The 19359-nt window shown below is 36.2% G+C and overlaps 4 protein-coding genes across 4 annotated transcripts; 2 read left to right on the plus strand and 2 right to left on the minus strand.

The window, feature by feature from the left end:
• Positions 1-194: 194 nt before the first annotated feature.
• Positions 195-3332, plus strand: LOC118035202 (non-specific phospholipase C1). Its single transcript, XM_035040720.2, has 3 exons — positions 195-1619; positions 1778-1954; positions 2875-3332. Exons 1-3 carry the CDS (start codon positions 512-514, stop codon positions 3195-3197), a joined length of 1608 nt encoding a protein of 535 aa, XP_034896611.1. The 5' UTR covers positions 195-511; the 3' UTR covers positions 3198-3332.
• Positions 3333-3550: 218 nt separating this feature from the next.
• Positions 3551-5510, plus strand: LOC118035203 (ammonium transporter 1 member 3). Its single transcript, XM_035040721.2, has one exon. It carries the CDS (start codon positions 3912-3914, stop codon positions 5307-5309), a length of 1398 nt encoding a protein of 465 aa, XP_034896612.1. The 5' UTR covers positions 3551-3911; the 3' UTR covers positions 5310-5510.
• A 141-nt stretch (positions 5511-5651) lies between these two features.
• Positions 5652-10608, minus strand: LOC118035201 (ATP-dependent RNA helicase HAS1). The gene is made up of 12 exons (XM_035040719.2): positions 10148-10608; positions 9649-9834; positions 8777-8962; positions 8462-8545; positions 7974-8015; positions 7698-7769; positions 7287-7586; positions 6810-6848; positions 6609-6713; positions 6332-6400; positions 6119-6244; positions 5652-6035 (listed from the first exon to the last, which is right to left on the minus strand). The coding sequence occupies exons 1-12, from the start codon at positions 10520-10522 to the stop codon at positions 5859-5861; spliced, it is 1761 nt and encodes a 586-aa protein (XP_034896610.1). The 5' UTR covers positions 10523-10608; the 3' UTR covers positions 5652-5858.
• Positions 10609-13259: 2651 nt separating this feature from the next.
• On the minus strand, positions 13260-16432 carry LOC118035204 (E3 ubiquitin-protein ligase AIRP2). The gene is made up of 5 exons (XM_035040722.2): positions 16159-16432; positions 14729-14879; positions 14442-14508; positions 14085-14319; positions 13260-13592 (listed from the first exon to the last, which is right to left on the minus strand). Exons 1-5 carry the CDS (start codon positions 16224-16226, stop codon positions 13382-13384), a joined length of 732 nt encoding a protein of 243 aa, XP_034896613.1. The 5' UTR covers positions 16227-16432; the 3' UTR covers positions 13260-13381.
• Between the last annotated feature and the right edge of the window lie 2927 nt (positions 16433-19359).

Consider the following 19359-nt stretch of genomic DNA (forward strand, 5'->3'; position numbering starts at 1 on the left):
CAAACAAAATCAATTTGTTTATTTCCCATGAATTATTAAAAAAAATGACGATATAAATGTTTTTACTTCAATTATTGAAATATGAAACCACCCTTTCATGATTTGAATACAATACCTGCCTCTCCACCTTCCCCAAAAAATCCTGTGGTATCCCTACCTCTACGATCTTCTATCTCTATCGCAGCGTCACGTCGCGGAAAGAAAGTAGAGAGGGCTAGGCTTTATTATCGTCGTCATGAGTTTAAATTTAGAAAAGCCGGCACCACATAAACACCCACTTTACTTCAATTTAAGTTAATTAAATCCCGCCTGCCTGATAATAATTATAAATAAAAGTCAAGTCAGGCATTTAATACTCTTTCTTACAAGATACATCCCCTCCTTGCTTCCACATTTATTTATAAATAAATCTATAGCACTCTACCTGCCTGTTGTCGGCTACTCCATTAATATACCACCCTTTCCCTTCCCAAACGAATCACTGCAAATTCCCAGTTCTCGGTCACCGGAAATGACTTGTCGTCGACTCCCGCTCGTCTTTTTGTTCTTTCTATATTTGGTAATCTCCTCTCACTCCCTGGACTTTGATAATTTACACAAAAAGCACAAATCCAAAATCAAAGGTCCCATCAAAACCCTAGTGATTCTAGTCATGGAGAATCGCTCTTTCGATCACGTCCTCGGCTGGCTCAAATCAACCCGGCCCGACATCGACGGCTTGACTGGGTCCGAATCGAATCGAATCTCTGTCTCGGACGCCAACGCCGACGAAATCTTCGTCTCCGACGACGCGGTCTTCATCGACTCGGACCCTGGCCACTCATTCCAAGCTATCCGAGAACAGATTTTCGGTTCAAACGATAGCCTCGCTGACCCGGCTCCAATGAGCGGGTTTGCGCAACAAGCGAACAGCATGAGTGAAACCATGTCGAAAATCGTCATGAGCGGGTTCAAACCGAGTCGGGTACCGGTGTACACCGAATTAGCGAACGAGTTCGCCGTTTTTGACCGGTGGTTCGCGTCGGTTCCCGCATCAACTCAGCCGAACCGGTTCTATGTTCACTCAGCAACCTCACACGGAGCCATGAGTAACGTGCGGAAAGACCTCATCCATGGATTCCCTCAAAAAACGATCTTCGACTCACTTGACGAAAACGGCCTCAGTTTTGGAATTTATTACCAAAACATCCCGGCGACCCTTTTCTTCAAGTCGCTGAGGAAATTAAAGCACGCAATGAAGTTTCACAGCTACGAATTGAAGTTCAAATTGCACGCGAAGCTAGGGAAGTTACCTAATTATGTGGTGGTTGAGCAGAGGTATTTCGATGTGGAGTTATTTCCAGCCAATGATGATCACCCATCACATGACATGGCGAGAGGACAGAGGTTTGTGAAGGAGGTGTACGAGACACTGAGGAGTAGTCCGCAGTGGAAAGAAATGGCGCTTTTGATTACTTATGATGAACATGGCGGGTTTTATGATCACGTGCCTACACCCGTGCGCGGGGTGCCGAATCCTGATGGGATTGTTGGATCTGACCCGTATTATTTCCAGTTTAACCGGTTGGGTGTTCGGGTTCCTACTCTTTTGATCTCTCCTTGGATTGACAAGGGTACTGGTAAGTGTTTGAATCTTTGTTGTTTTGTTAGTGTTTATTTGGTTGCTTAAGAATCACGCTGTGTAGAAAACTTTTTTGCACAAGTAAATAGGAGGGGGTGGTGTGGAAGTGGATTGATTATGAAATGATTGTGAATGTGAATGTGTGTTGCACTGCAGTGATACATGAGCCAGCTGGGCCAAGACCATCTTCTCAATTTGAGCACTCTTCAATCCCTGCTACGGTGAAGAAGCTCTTTAACTTGAAATCGAATTTCTTGACAAGGAGGGATGCATGGGCTGGTAGTTTTGAGAATTACTTATACCTTCGTGACACTCCTCGTGATGATTGTCCAGGTTTGGCATCAATATCCTGATCATCAACCATAAATATTAAGTTATGTTTTAGCTTTTCTTTTGAACAACTAAGTTACATTGTCTTGTAGTTTGTGAAATGTTACTGAACTTTGTTGATTGCTTGAGGATTAAAGTAGGATATGGTCGTGCATAGGGACCCCTGTTTAATTGTGTGGTATTTATATTTGATTTCATCCTATAATGCTTTTGTTTGATTTACCTATAATTTCAACCTTTAATGGGATCCCCTTCTTGTCCCGAGATAGATTTTATTGCATCCGCCAATTGGTTGACTGCCTTCAAATTCGTGGGTAATATTTTTCTTTTTGACAAAGACTTGAATCTTTGAAAAATTTATTGCGACCGCCAATTGGTTACCTGCCTTCAAAGCCATAGGTAATATTTTTCTAACTGACAGACTTAAATCTGTGCAAAATGTGGGAGCACATAAAGTCTTCTGCATGTTATGCCCTGGGTGCTGATTTCTGTGGCAACATGCCAGACCTTTAATGGTATTTTCTTGTCGTCTCTTTGCTGGTAGAAGAGCAGGAAGACATAATTAGTTTGTCCATTGTTTTCTTCATCTTTTTAAGCTCTTCCTTTAAACTTATATGTCTATATCCATAATGGAGATTGGAGACAAGATTTAAGCCTTTAAGTTATCTGCACATGGAAATTTAGATGTAGAAGCCAGTTAAGAGTGAGGAGACCCTATTTTTTGTTTCAGTCTATGTGAATCAGGTAGCTTTCCTTTAGATGGTCCACGGATGTCGTGCATGATATATGTCGACACATCTACTATGGCATCGCAGGAACCGTTGGTTCATACATAAATCTCTTCTGACCAAACATTATTTACAAATATTGATATGTTGTCCCACACCATATGATTTGAAATTCATCCTGAAATCTGTATACAGAAACCCTGCCAGAGGTGACAACATTAATGAGGCCATGGGGACCAAAAGAAGATGCAAGCCTCTCAGAATTCCAGGTTGAGATGATCCAGCTTGCATCACAGCTCAATGGTGATTATGTACTGAATGGTTACCCAGATATTGGCAAAAGCATGACAGTGGGTGAAGCCAACAGATATGCCGAGGATGCAGTTAGGAGGTTCCTTGAAGCCGGCAGGGCTGCTTTAAGAGCTGGAGCAAATGAATCAGCTATTGTTACAATGAGACCTTCACTCACTAGCCGAATTCCAGAGGGGGGTCTTGGTAACTACCAGAAAGCCTATTGATTCCTCACAAGACCACCAGTTTATATATGAATTTAAATACAAATATACTACAATTACCGTGTCTGTAAATATTTAATGTAATTTGCAAATGAATCAGCTATTTGTTACAATGAATACCAGTACTGTTCCTAGTTACATGTGCAAGTGGTGTTTGTATTATCAGGTATGTGCAGTATTTAATCTGATTGTCAGATTCTCAAGAGTGGAGATTGTGTACCTTTCATCTTGTTCTTGAGAGAACCACAGAAATAAGAGGCCTTGCAGCCATTTTATACTGGGTTGCTGTTGGAAAAATTGCCAGTGGTTTAGCCTTAACATGTGGTATTAACAACCGAGGTGATGGCGAGCTACCAAAATAACTTGTGTTACGGAAATAGAGCATCATATTATATAGCCCTCTTCAATTTCCTCCATCGATGGATTTGCGTCATCTCATATTGTTCAACATCCATATATAGCTGAATCAAAAGTTAAAACGACCAAGTTTTAGGCCTATCCTTTCCGCAGACGAGTCTTTGAAGGAGAACGAGCAGCCAGTCAACAATCTCCTCTAGATGGTCCTACCAAAAAATAGCAAGAAATGGAAATGAATAACTGGCCACAGGAGCACCTACCATTCAACGTACTATCTATACACAATAGCAAGCTGTAGCAAACCAGTCTGTATCTCCCTTCTCCCGCTTGCAACAACCACCCCTCTCTCCTACGATACTAATGGAGGTCTCATGGGAACAAAGTGTTACAGACTCCATCAATACCATTTACTTGCTCTTCTCAGCTTACTTGGTCTTTGTGATGCAGCTTGGCTTTGCCATGCTATGTGCTGGCTCAGTCAGGGCCAAGAATGCCATGAACATTATGCTTACAAATGTTGTTGATGCTGTTGTTGGGAGCATCTCTTATTACCTCTTCGGCTTTGCTTTTGCATTTGGTGATGGCACCAATTCTAACCCTTTCATAGGTACAACCTTCTTTGCTCTCAAAGATATTCCCAGTACCTCTTACGACTACAGTTACTTTCTTTACCAATGGGCTTTTGCTATAGCAGTTGCTGGAATCACCAGTGGTTCAATAGCCGAAAGAACCCAGTTCAGTGCTTATCTTGTTTTCTCTTTTTTCCTTTCTGGATTTGTGTACCCAATTGTGGTTCACTGGGTTTGGTCATCAAATGGTTGGCTGTCTCCTAGTTCAGATATGTTGTTCGGCTCTGGTGCTATTGACTTTGCTGGCAGTGGCGTGGTTCATTTGGTGGGAGGGATTGCTGGACTTTGGGGCTCTTTCATACAAGGTCCTCGAGTGGGCAGGTTTGATGCATTTGGCAAGCCCGTGCCTATGCGTGGGCACAATGCAACTCTTGTGGTGCTTGGGACATTCTTGTTGTGGTTTGGCTGGTTTGGGTTCAATCCTGGTTCATTTGGTAAGATTCTTGTCGCCTACCCCAATACAACCAATCAAGGGAACTGGACCGGTGTTGGCCGGACTGCGGTAACAACTACATTGGCTGGTTCGACTGCCGGACTCACAACCCTGTTTGGCCGGCGATTACTAGTAGGCCATTGGGATGCGTTAGATGCTTGCAATGGATTGCTTGGTGGTTTTGTTGCCATTACTTCAGGATGTTCTGTTGTGGAGCCATGGGCCGCGATTGTATGTGGGTTTTGTGCAGCCTGGGTCTTGATTGGGCTAAACGTCTTCACTCTAAAGCTGCAATTTGATGACCCATTAGAGGCAACTCAGCTGCATGGAGGGTGTGGTGCTTGGGGTTTGATATTCACTGGATTGTTTGCCAAAAAGGAATTTGTGATCCAAGTTTATAATTCAGGGGAGGCAGGAGTGGTGAGACCCTATGGCCTTTTATTGGGCGGTGGATGGGGTCTGATCGGATGCCAAGTGGTTGAATTGTTGGCAATAGTAGCCTGGGTTAGCATAACAATGGGACCGGTTTTCTTTGCACTTAGTAAGCTTAAGCTGTTGAGAATATCAATTGATGAAGAAGTAGCAGGCCTTGATATCTCTAGCCATGGAGGCTATGCCTATACTACGCATCCTGAAGAGAACCATCCTCGCTTCTACGCAGATTATATGCCTATCCAAGGTCGAAATCATTCATGATTCAACAGCATTTCTCCGCTGTATCATTGGCGCTTTGGTTTTCTTTTTTTTTAATCTTTTTTCTTTCTGGTGAATTCAAGTATTTCTGCTCGTTGATTCCTTTCCCATTAATTTGTTGTTCCTTCTTTAAGAAGGAGAACCTGCATGTTCTTTCTGCTGTAAATTAAGGCATGTATGACATCAACTGGGTTGCACCGTGTATACTTTCTTTCCTTGCAAAGCGGGTTGTTATTAATGGTTAGTAACGTTGCAATGGTGGGCAGAGGAAGTGTTTAGAAGATGGCCAGTGAAGGGATTCGACCTAGACCACACTGGTGTGGCAATCTGACCTACCGTAAAAGATTACCAAAAAATCTGACTTCAGAGCTCTGAATTGATACAAGTATTCCTTCAACATTACACCTCGGAGTTGCATAAACTGGAAGCAGATACAGAAACATTTGAGCAAAACTTTTGGGCGAGGCCACAAGTCAATAAACCAATCATAAGATTGCTGATATTACATTTCGCTCCACCAAAATTTGTGTCACATGCTGATATTGATCTTGGCTAATACCTTACAAATTGTCGCTTTTCATCTCCATCACTCTGCCTTCCATACGGATTGCTCTCACTGAAACCATTTCGGCTTCCTTGATTTGCTTTCTTCCTAAACTTGGAAGCACTGCTGTCCATATTCAGATTCATCTTTGGTGGAGAAGAAAAGCAAAATGACGCAGCAACAGCCTACATATATCCAATATTAGCCATTTCATTGCTCAAAAAATAAATATAATCATCTTCTAGAATGCAAGCAACAAGAATGGTACCTGCAGATCAAGTCGGTGGACATTAAAGATGTCCTTCATAGAATGTGAATTATAGGCCAATATGTAAGATCTATATGCATCTTTAGCTGACTGGTTCAAATAGTAGTTGTTGGCCACCAACTTCTCCTGAAACAACCCAGTAGTTCTCTTTAAGTTCATTATAACTTGAGTCACTAGGATGAAACATACAACAGCGAGGAAGTAGGAAAGTACCAGATGTGATTGAACATTTGCCAGCTTCTTCTGATCAAATTCATACTCTTTGACAGGGACTTTTGCTGCCTATAAAAGAGACAAGAAGTTTTAGAGTACACAAAAGGCAAATTCATACTCTTTCAACTATTCTTGCTTTTCAAAACCCTAATGCTGCACATCATACTGCATGATGAAATGAAACCAACTATTTATTGCATTAAGGTGGTGCCCTCTTCATAAAACAAAAGAATTGGGGATGTGTAAGATAAGCAGCCGTGATGAATTTGCTATGCACCTTCAGATAGCGCAAAAATTGCAGCTCTTCCGGAATCAGGAAAAGCAAGGCATTTCCTTTTGCACCTTCTCCTCGGGCTGTTCGACCAACCCTGTGAATGTATTCCTGAAAACAGTAATTTCAGGGCACATGTTACTGAGCATGCATAAACAAGAACATTGAGCTATTAACTGAAACATGCTAGCCAAAAAATATGAGCACCTTAGGTTCATCAGGAGGATCAAACTGCACAATCCAGTCCTAGAAGCAGAAAAGGAAAGAGAAGGAACAAATATCAGCTGACTTAAAAAGGAAATGCAGCTTCCATGGTCTGAATGATAAACTATTCTTTTATGTGGGAGCCTTTAAGTGAGCAATTTTCAAATTTTGAGGCCAGATCCTTTCAAAAATCCCAAAAAACCATGGCGGGTTCAAACAAATCCAAATGTATAACATCTCTAATAGTTGACCGTGTTAATGATCTTTTTTATTCTAAAAAGATCATTTAGTTCTAGTGATAGGCCAACCAAAATATAATATCTGAAGCAAAAACAGAATTCTAACTATGCTCCCAGATGTCCAGGAGTCATTTTCAAATTTCCAGTGTCCCTCACACCCACAAACACAACACTCGCTTCTAGGGGCAAGATCCTGGTAAATATTAGCAAGTCACATAGTCACTTTGAGAAAGAAACATACCACAGCAGGAATATCAAGTCCACGAGCAGCAACATCAGTACAAAGCAAGATGCCCTTCTCTGCTTTGCAGAAATCAAAAAAGGTAGAGGTTCTTTTCTGTTGCTTTTGTTTTCCATGGATATCAAAGCATTCCACATGGATGTATCTAAGAAGGTCAGAATGGAACTTGACAGAGTTACATGAAGAGAAGAAGACCATCACTTTCTTTGACAAATTTCTCTTCAAAAAGGAGTACAAAAGAATAAATCTCTTAGCACTTGGCACTACACAATAGCCTTGCTGCAGACCTTCATTTGTGACCTACAACACCCGACATCTTGTCAGGTTTAAAGGCAGGTAACTTGTGCTTGTATGTACATATGTTTATATGTATGAAAACAGTTAGAGACATAGAAGAAACAGCATGTCTACCTTTGTTCTACCATCATCCACGTCAATATAGACAGGAGCTGTCTGAAATGACAAGCGAGCAAGGTCCTCCACCTGAGATTGAAATCCAGCATTAGTTGGATCAACCAGAAAACAAAATACTGAATTTCACCATCAAAAAAGGAAAAAGGGCTGAATTTGTGTTTCAAGCTTAATCATTGAAATTCTGATTAAAGAGAAAAAACTGGTTCAAATATTGAAAGGAAAAGCATGGGCGAACTGAACCAACATCAAAATACTATGCCTTGGGAAAGATACCTTTTTAGTTTGGGTAGCCGAAAATAGGGCAGTTTGCCTGGCCTGCACATTGATTAGCAAACCACATCAACTAAAAAGCATTAACTATTGCCAAAAAGAAATAAAAAATGCCATTAAAACCACAGATAGGAGCATAGCTCATTGAAAGTGACCATATCACTGAATATTATCAAACATCAGCATTTGAGCTCAAGTTTTAGCAAAGGAAACATAATCAAGAAAGTTCAGGATAACACTCAGCACTGAAAACAAGAAGAGGTTGATTAGACTTATTTAGTGCAAATATACCAAATACTGTAAGAGCAGCCAAACAAGAACAGGTTGGATCAGCATGGTTAACATACATTGTTTCAGAAAGTAGATTTTATCCAAAGAAAGTACATTTTGCCAATTTACACAACTTTCAGAGATGCCTCTGCATTATGAACATATCTTTTTTACTTCTAAATAAAAAAAAATTCATATATAATTACCACAACTTAATTTACCTTTGGTAAAAGCTTGATAATTTGCTTCATTTCTTCCTCAAAGTTCGCCTCCAATATCCTGTCTGCTTCATCAATCACGAGGCACTACAAGTTCGACAGGTTGTTTACAAATTAGGTCAGACTTCTAAGCGCCAAACAGCTAATTTTAGCTACAGGGAGCAGCATTTGGTTGCTAAGATTTTACATGAGTCTTATACTGCATCTGCTAAACATTATAGCTAATATAGTCATAAGATATTTGACCAATGTAATTAGTTTGAAAATAAAACGAGTAAAACATCTTCTATAACAAGTTTAAAGCTTTATAGAAGTTACCTTTAGGTTCTTATAAATAAATCCCTTTGTATTTTGAAGATGATCAAGAAGTCGACCAGGTGTTGCCACCAGTAAATTTACCCCTTTAACAATGCGTTCTGCTTCTCCTCTTCTTGCTGCACCACCAATAACCAAGCCAAGAGTCTGGGAGTGATACTTGAGAAGGTCTTTTGCCACAGCATGACTCTGCAGAGTTGATTGTTGAATTAGTCAAGGAAAACAGCAAGTGAACTATCCAGAGCCACGAAATTTTCTGTTTTACAAACACATTTTTTTGTCTCTTTTCAATCTGTGGCAAGTTGATACCAAATTATAGCACATTACCAATATAAAGTCACATCACTTTCCTCTAAAGCTAAAAAAAATAAATTCAAATTGCAAAAGTCATCAAAGCGAAGTCCATTAGCAAAGTGACATACTGCCAACTAATTAACAATTCAAATATAAGATGGTAATCACACATAGTAAGAAGCAAGGGTATGTCAATGCAAAGTACAGGATTAAATCACACATTTCCATGTCAAAAACATCAAACACTTAGCATGTAACTTCAAAATATCACAGAAGCTTCAACTCAACCATCAAAATTAGAATCTATCAGCAAGTATAATTTATAAGTCATACAAAGGGGGAAATCAATTTACAAGAAGGAAAGTACATGAATAAATTCCTTTTTCTCTTGGCATCATCTCATAATTACATGGGGAGAAAATATGTAACAACTACTAGTCCATGAAACCCTACTGCTGGCTCACAGATAAATTCTATAGGCTTCCTAATTGAAGATGAAGTCAGGTTTGTTGAATACTATCTAAAAGAGGATTGAAACGCAGCTTCAGAAGGATACATCTGCAGTGCAAGGATTCCTTTACCTGTATAGCGAGTTCTCTTGTCGGGCAAATAACAACCACGCCTAATCCATTGCGAGGGGCAAAACGAACATTATATAGTAACTCTACAGCTGGTATTAGAAATGCAAGAGTTTTCCCAGAACCCGTCCTTGCAGCACCAAGAACATTTTTTCCTACTAGAAGTGGCGGGATTGCCCTGGCTTGGATCTGTATTTGCAATGATACATCAGTTATAGGAAACGTTTATCGCATAAAAAGGAGAAAATAGGCATGCTATCCTACATTGTATAGAAATTACTGTGGACATTATGTTCTTCCTCTAGGCAGAGCTATATGAACTTTTTTTTATGTAGGAGTCCCAACAAGACAGCAACATTGCAAAGCTAGCAAAAAATCTCGCCAAGAATTTAGAAAGCTTGAAGTTCTAAAAAAATACTAATGCATAGGGCATTGATGCAGGCAAAAGCAATAAAAATTATCAGGTTCCTTGGCAAAAAACGGAAAAAAAAAAACAATATACCTGAGTCATATACTCAAACCCTATCTCTTGAATAGCCTTACGAGTGGGTTCAGATAATCCCAAAGAGTCAAAAGACTCTGTGCTCATAATCCCACCTCCACTTTTCACCTTCTTCACCGTCTCTTTCTCTTTATCTTCCTCTTCACTCATGTCTTCACCTTCCTTCTTACTCTTCTTCTTTTTCTTCTTCTTCTCTTGTACCTCCTCGACTTGCCTATGCTCCTCCTCCTCCTCCTCCTCTTCTCCTCCTTCGATTTCATTGGAGTTCTTCTCTTCTGCCTCTTTTCCTTCTTTTTTATTTTTGTTTCTCTTACGCTTTCTCTTCTTCTTCATCTCTTCCTCTTCTGCTGATCTGTTGTGCTTCTCTTCCGCCATGGCGGCCACTGATTTCTGATCCTAGCTAGCTAGGGTTTTGTTTGGATTGAGACGATGAATGAGCTTGGGGTTTTTGTTACTTCGTATGTCAAACGCTTAAACCCTCTAAATACAAATCTAATAGGGCCCAATAAGAGAGATATGAGAATGCTTTGGGCTTTTGGGATCACTGATTTCTTGGCTTATTTATTAAAATTTTAATATATTGTTTAGAGTTATTAAATAAATATGTTTGAATTTAAAATAATTTTAATTAAATAATTTTAATTAATTTTTTAAAAGTATAAAATAAATTTTAACTGGACTAGAGTAGGTATCAGTGACATAAATTGAATAAGATTTTAAAATTTAGATACACTTAACTCTTTAAAATAATAATTACTATATAATTATCACTTAAAATTTTCAATATTATGAATTTTTTTTTAATTATATATGATATGAATTTAAATTATAAATACAAGCAACAATTAAACATTACAAATAATTTCTCAAAATCAATCTTACCTTTCTAATATTATAAGTTTTTTTCCAAAAAAGTTTAAAATAATCATGCAAGACAGTAAACTATAAAACAAATGAACTAGGGTTTAATTTAACAAATCTAAGAATTTAATTTAATAAATTTATGAAATAATTCAATTATTTTTGGATTTTAATTATTTTATCAGCATACTTTTAAGACTTTCTATGAATAAGAAAATAATGAAAAAAGGAGAATGATATTCCTAAAAAAATAGAGTAATTTTTAGAATGGGTCCTAGAAATAGGTCAATCCCATTATGGCACGGTTCGAATTTATTGGTACATTATATTATTTTATCAAGTTTATAATAATCAATCAAGAACTCTAAAAAATTTCTTATTTTTATGAATATAGTTATGGATAACAGTTATGAATGAGTTTGAGTTTGTTTTTGAACTATACGCTTAGTTTTATGCATGGTTTTTAGATTCGACTCGGTAATTAACCTGGTTCAAGGTTCGAGTTTTGAATTTTGACCAGGTTAAATTTTTTAAAAAAATTAAAATAATATCATTTTAATAAAAAAAATTAACGGGTTGCAATCGGGTTTTGACCGGGTCACCTGATTACAGGTCTCGGGTCAACCCGTCAAGTCGGGTCAGATTTTACAACCATGGTTTTGGCAAAATCATTCATCTTGAGTTTAAAAAATACTGGAGAATTAGGGTTATACCCCATGTCTTTTAGTATGGATAGTAAAGCAACTCTTTTTTTTTTTCCCCTTCAATTTAATCTTTTTTATAGTATAATCAGATGAAATTAATTTTGAAATTATGATACAACTACTACATAAATAAAAAAACAGGACTGAAATATAAAATGCAAAAAATATATATATCTAATCTCAAATTCTTAGTAGTTTTTATTTTGGTTAAGTTTTTTTTTTTTTTCCGGCTCATGCCTTCGACATGTAAGAGAGAGAGTCTTCTAGAATATAAAATTGATGATTTGACTATTTTTTAACAAATTTATTATTATTATCATTGATATTAACAAATTTTATTCGATAAGAAATTAATGTGTTTTAGGTTGCTGGGTGGTTCATGAAGGTTTTCATAGTAATTTTTTTTTCTTGTGAACCACACCGTAGATGTTTTAGTCATCACAACAGTAGTTGATTTTCAGGCTGAGCAACAACAGGCAATGCGTAGCTTGTTTCTTTTTTTTTTTTTTTTCAAACAAGAGGCATACGACATGTCATATGTTCCTTATAAAAATAAATAAATAAATATGCCCAGTCATGCAGGTTTGACACGGGCTTACGCGCATGGGTTTTATTTAAGGCTCGTTTGCCTGGCTTGATTTTTTTTTTTTTTCAGCATTGAGTTTTTGTTAAATGTTTTTTTTGTAATTTTTATTTTTTAATATTTAATTAATTTTAAATTTACCTTGATTTTTTCATAATATAATAAATAAATAAAATCTTGGTGAATATTCTATAACTTAAATCACAAATTTGATAAGCTAACTCAGCGAGATAAGCAAGTGAACCTGGCTTTTTTTAAGGCGCGGGCACCTGACTTAACTTGATTTTTTTTTTAATTTTAATTTTTCAGTATTGATTTTTTGTTGATTTTTTTTTATTTTTTTATTTAATATTTGATTAGTTTGTAATTAATCTTCATTATTATCCTATAATTAAATGAGAAAATCTCATTTGACCCATTAAAGTTCATAATTCGATCAAAAGTTTGGTCAGCTAGTTGTGCTTTATAATACACCGTTTTAATATTTAAAACAAGAAAGATCTCATTTTAAATAATAAAAAAATAAATTAAGTTTAGAGTTTTTAAATTTAACTTGCTTTGACTGAATTTAGTGACAATATTATAAAATTTCATACAATATGAACATTTTATTTTTTATATTAAAAAAAATAATTTTATCCATAACATGTAGAGCGGGAAGTAACATAACAAGCACAATCGTGTGCGGCGGTCCGGGAATAGGCTGATTATAATCTGGTATGAAAGACTGCATTTTTCGCACTCATATTTAAAGTTTATCTTAGCACTCAAAATGACTGGGAAGTTTATCTTCCATCTTGCGAAGAAATGCTATTTGACATTGTGAAATCCTAAAGTTACCTAATACTTTTTATCTTTTTGAACATCGTAATACAAAGGAAACTTCAGGTGAAAAACGGAAGGCAGGGAAGCGACCTCACCAAATCAATAAAATTAAGGAAAATGAGTTTCGGTTAAGGTAAAATAAAGTTAAATATATTTTTCTATATATATATAAATGAAAGAAAGGCTTCAATATTAACATCAGACAGCCTCCACAAATTGCTAAATAACATTTACATTTTCAAAAAAGTCACAGTTAAACCGCTACTTCACATGAGAATCATAGGGCATATATACAGTATCTGGAACTATAAGGGGCAACTTATCAATGTACATGAACAGCCTCCTGCAATTCTGTCTCGTTATCAAGGCTAAATCGACAACGTCAGACTTATCTGCATAGATCCAAAGGTCGCCAGAATTGACCCTCTTAAGACTACCGCGACAAAAGGGGCATGATTGAGACCGCCCACGCCTGTGATGAAAGCAAAACAACATATCAAGGCACTATAGAAGTTGGGAAAGGACGAAACCATAGGCCCACGATAGCATTAATTGAGAGGACTCTTTCAAATTAAGAAACCACAGGCCAACAAACCCTTCAAAAATGTAGCAGACCAGTCAAGGACCTCCATTCCTGAGGCTGAAGGGTTGGCCTAACAGCTCTGAGACGATTCAAAAGTTCAGAGGTAAAAGATACCAGACAAGAATTCCAAACATGGGGATGCATGAGCAACAGAAAATTATGCACGAAGAAGTAGCTCTGTCCTCTTTACATCAATGTGGGATTAGATAGGTATTACAAGTGAGATTCATACGAATGTGAAAGGAGTAGCAATCACCAAGTGCATAAAGTGAATGTCCAATCCAATCTTCAATTTCAGGGCAAAGACTAAAGACACATATTTTTATTTTTTGGTAATCAGAAGTTGCGCTAGGACCCATAGAAAGAAGACAGAAAGCTCACCAATCCCGATAGCACCTCAAACACAAAGAATGACTGCAATTAGGCAACACAACCTTGTTGTTCATTTCCATGCAAATCCCACACTCTTCTTCTCTTTCTATATCGACTTCTGAGTGTTTCCCCTTCTCCAACTCATCCTTTCTTCTATATCTCATAGTACATACTTCTTTCTGTTTCCTGTCATCCACATCCGTGATTCCTCCTTGAAGTTGCAGTAAAGAAGGAAATATCACCGCTGTTTATAGAAAACAAAATTTGTAAGCTTGAATTTCACCCCTGCAAACTGAAGATGTTTCCTCCAAAATTTGAGTCTGAGTAAAAGGGAAAAAGATTTAGTCTTCTCGGAGTATCACTCACCATAAAATTCTCTAATGCTAGCTTTTCTTTCCTGAACAGACATAGTAGTTTTCCCATCTGCATAGGTCTGCACCAATCAGCACACCGTCACACCCCAACAAGAAGTTGTAATATTATTACTACATTTTTGAAGGTGATGGAGTGATGAAGAGTCACAACAGACAAATTAAATGGATAAATAACTTGGCAATGAAAACTGAAGGGCATATAATAAGGGGGAAACTGACAGAAAACAGTGCAAATCTAAAACAAGAAAACTGAAATGAGAAACGTGGAAAGAAACATACAAGATAAATAAGAATTCTTAGCAAACCAAGGGCACCAGCAAGGTTACAATCAGTCCACTGCACAAGAAAGAGAAAAAATTGGGCTGCTGGGCTATAGGATAATCGCATCTGAAGGCGAGCTCCGTCGTTCTCCCTTGGATGATCTAAAGCACTGCATTAACAAGATACAATGTAAGACACACAGTGACAGAACTTGTTCACTCTTTCTTCCCTTGCATCGAAATAGGAGAGAAGCAATGATCACGGACAAGAAATTGTCAGCACCAACAACAATCAGCATTGCTCTCTAATTAAGATAGGAAAGTCTTATCAGAATAAACCCTTGAGAAAAATCAGGTCCAACTCTAAGAGATGATACAGTGAAAGTTGAAAAACGCAATAACAGTAGTGTTGGGGTTAAACTTATGACTGCAAGTTTGATTTAAAAGCAAATACTTCCAGAAATATAAATAACATTGCCTTCTTTTTCTCTATTTTTCTATTAACAGGACAGTTTTGCAGCATGAAAGAAAATTCTAAAACAGGCGCTGTTAAGAGAGAGTATGAGCAACAAGTTGCTAATAATTGGTATCTAACCAGAAGTTCACATTAGCTTTACTCAGGGCCACATGTATAATTTTGTTAGCATCGTGGTTGGCAATATATAATTTCTAGACACTTTGAATCAATAAACAGTAACAAGGTCTGCTTTACCAATCTTGAGGTTTCTAATGAAAAAACTAGCATAGAGACAGAGAACTAAAAATAGTAATATTGATTGCAGAATTTGGGGGACCCAAGTTTGCAAAAGAGAAGAAAACCAAGTGAGTGATAAAGTTTCATCTTTAATAATTGAACACCAGTTAATCAAAATGCCATAAGTACAGACATTGATTCATCTTGCTGTTTTAACAACAATAGCTACTTGCCTATGGTCTTTTAAAATCATGAAAAAACAACAATCTTATTCCTTTGTTTCAGAACATGATCACAAGTTTAAAGGATTTTCCCAGCAGAAAACTAGAAAATAAAAAAAAACAAAACAAAACATTTGCTTTCTCATTGAAACACAGTCTTATTCCTTTGTTTCAGAAAATGATCACAAGTTTAAAGGATTTTCCCAGCAGAAAACTAGGAGAGAAAAAATTGCTTTCTCGTTGAAACACAGTCCCTCTGAAATCAACTTCAAGACCATAAATCAAATCACCAATTAAATAAAATTCAAGAATCATCGTGACTGCATTTTCTTATAATTCAGAAATTTCTTAGTTTGGTTATTTTAAAATAAAGCAAAGGCAACAAAACTGGATCAAATTCACAGTAAACGCATCATTCATGCATTAGTGGTTGATGACTAATATAGAACAATTACGCATTCAAAAACTTACACTTAAATCATACCAAATTCTTTTAAAAGAAAAGAAAAAGTAAGAGAGATAGAGAGAGAGTACAGAGTATTGGCGTGCTGGATATCAGCTTCGAGAGCTTTGAGAGAATCCTTGAAAGACAACTTTTCCATGGCTTAGGCCTGCTATTATTATTTCTCCGAAACCAATTCCCATCAAACAAACAGAAAAATCAATCAATAAAAAACACTCCCCTCGATGACTAGAATTCCATCTCCAGAATCAGATAAATTAGGAAAAGAAATTGCCTATGATAAACCCTCTCTCCTGCACGTAGTAAAAACACACACCCCCGCTCTTGTCGGTTACGAACTCCTTAAAACTAGACGCAGCTCCGTTATATTTCTCGTTTTACCACTTTACCCTCTCTCGACACATACTGATAAGTTAGTCCCTTTTTTTTAATTTTTTTTATTTGGATCGTTATAATGTACGGTATCGCTTTTATTATTTTGTTGGTGCTGTGTATATAAGCTTATCAAGGTGCACGGTTGCATTTAGAGACAAGCAGAGGGCATTTTTGAGAAAAAATAATTACTAACTGTTACAGCAAAAGCTTTACATGAGGTGACATGTCAAGGACAGACAAAATTTACTGCTACTCGAGATAAGGATGGTTGCTCTAACAGAAAAAAAGCTGTTCTGTTTTTAAGAGTTTGAATTTTTTTAATTTAATGTTTTTAAGTTTATTTTGATATATTAATATAAAAAATAATTTTTAAAAATAAAAAATATTATTATAATAATTTTTAAATAAAATTATTTTTAAAAATAATTATTATTACATTTCCAAACATTAGATTATTATAGAAATAATTAGCAGAAAAATTAACAAACATAAGATTGAGAGAATAAAACTAAGAACTTGTTTGTTTTTTTAAGTTTTAAAAATATTTTTTAAAAAATTTTTTTTTTATTTTTTTATTTATTTTAAATTAATATATTTTTGATATTTTCATATTATTTTGATGTGTTTATATCAAAAATAATTTTTAAAAAATAAAAATTATTATTTTAATATATTTTATAATAAAAAAAATTAAAAATAATTGTTATTGCACTCTCAAATATACTCTTAGAAAAAGGAAATTAAAAAAAAACTAATTTTAAACTTGGTTGACATATAAAATTTTTTCTTTTACGTTTATATCTATTCTCTCTAAATAGAGCTATAAAGTAATTATTGATAATAACTACTGGGGTAATATTTTTTTTCGCTGCTTTAGTGATAAAATATTAAAAGAAATATCAACTGTGAGGCATGCAATGAAGTTATTAAATATCATGCCTTATTATTTTTTTATTACAAAACCCTTTTGTTTCTTAATCACAACCTATTTTTTTATTGAATAATCAATGATATTCGTGCATGTCAACTAGGGGTGTTCACGGTTCGGTTCGGTCCGGTTTTAACTCAAAAATTTAACCAAACCGAAAAATAACAGTCCTTGTTAATATAACCCGAACCGAACCGAGAACCGGTTCAAACCGAACCGGTTTTGTTCGGTTCGGGTCGGTTTTTAGCATTCAAAACCAGAAAAACCGAAGCATTTTTGTTGCTGCTGTTGTATACCTTAATCTGGGCTTTGTGCCAATGAAAAAACGAGATGGTATACTACATCTTCGATAGATTGCCATTTAGGATGAATCTATGGCTTCCATAAAGCAACAAAAGGTATTTGATTGAGAAGCAAAGTGGACCAATCGCATGGACACGAGAAAACATGGAGTAAAAAGCATTCAGGACCTCTTGCTTGAAAGAATCAAAAGAATGGAAAATAACGGCAGAACCTTCAGAAGCCCTCTCAGCACATTCCACGCAGAAGTTAAACATATAATCAAAGAAATTTTCAAATATTTATTACAGTGAGGCTTATGTAATAGTTTGAGAGATGATCGAACGACCAAACCAGGGAGATAGCAAAATTAGCTGCTTGAACTCCAATGTTGAGTGCTTGGACATAAAAAGATGAAAAGGGAAGGACAAGCAGGGAACAGGAAACGAGAAGAGCTAACTTCAATGAATAGAACTGGTGCTCCTTAGCCATTGGTTTTGCTTAAAAGGCAGAGAATAATATATGGGCAGAATAAGGAAGAAACGTAGAAAAATAAGATTGGGAAAAGGAAGGGGGAGAGGGAAAGAGAGGGGGGAAGGGGGAAAAGGAGGGGGGCGGCTGCTGTGAGGGTTAAGGTATTTAGTTTTAAGGTTATGATTTTCTTTTTATACTTTTTTTTTTAGATATAATTAAATCGGTTCGGTTTGATCCGGTTCAATCGGTTTAAGCTTTTTTAAATCGGACCCGAACCGAACTGGTCGGTTTTTTTTATTTTTTAATCGGTTTATTCGGTTTTTTTTATCGGTTCGGTTTTTTCGGTTAATTTTTTCTCGGTTTTTTCGGTTTAATCGGTTGGTCGGTTTTTTTGAACACCCCTAATGTCAACATAACTGATTGTCTTGTATTGTTTTGTTTTTCATGTTATCATTTTTTGGTCTGTGCATGTTAGTGTTGGACTTTGATTAGTAGTTATTTCCTAGTATATAATAAGTTATGTATTTTTGTTGAATAATTAGCATTATTCTATTATCCATGCCTCCCTTTTCTCCAAGGCCTAAATAACAAATTATCAGGGGTGCAGATAGGGGCTGGCATGTGTCCAGCCTGAATTATCTTTTTTTTCTATAGTTTTTAAACTCAGACTCATCCAAAGTCTGGATTCTAAATTTTAACTAGATCACCGAATTATTTGGATTAATTTTTTTAAAAAAAAAACGACATCGTGTTAGTAATAAAAACAAAACAAAAATCAACGGGTTGCTACCGAATTTTTAACAAAATCTTGTCGGATCGTCGAGTCACCTCGGGTTTTGTCTTTTCTTATTTTTTCTTAAAACCGGTCCAGTTCCAGTTCCTGAACGACCGGGTACCAGGTCAAACTGTCAGGTCGGATCAGGTTTCAAAACTATATTTTTCCTCCTGCTTTTTCCTAGAAAAATTTATAATTTCCACCTGAAAAATAATAAATTTTAAATCTTGACTCCTAGATCATTTGTCTTTCTTTATTGTTTTTCAATTCATATTACTATTTATTTATTTATTTATCAGGAGTCTACTGAACATTGGGTTATACAGTCACCTATAGCTATTGCTTGATGTGTAATATCCAAATAAACTTGAGGTAATTGTATTTAAAAATATAGTAGTGATTACGGTTTAAAGTGTATTATATTTAAAAATATATTAAAAT

The sequence above is a fragment of the Populus alba genome, chromosome 9 (assembly GCF_005239225.2).
Source record: "Populus alba chromosome 9, ASM523922v2, whole genome shotgun sequence".
Classification (NCBI taxonomy): domain Eukaryota; kingdom Viridiplantae; phylum Streptophyta; class Magnoliopsida; order Malpighiales; family Salicaceae; genus Populus; species Populus alba.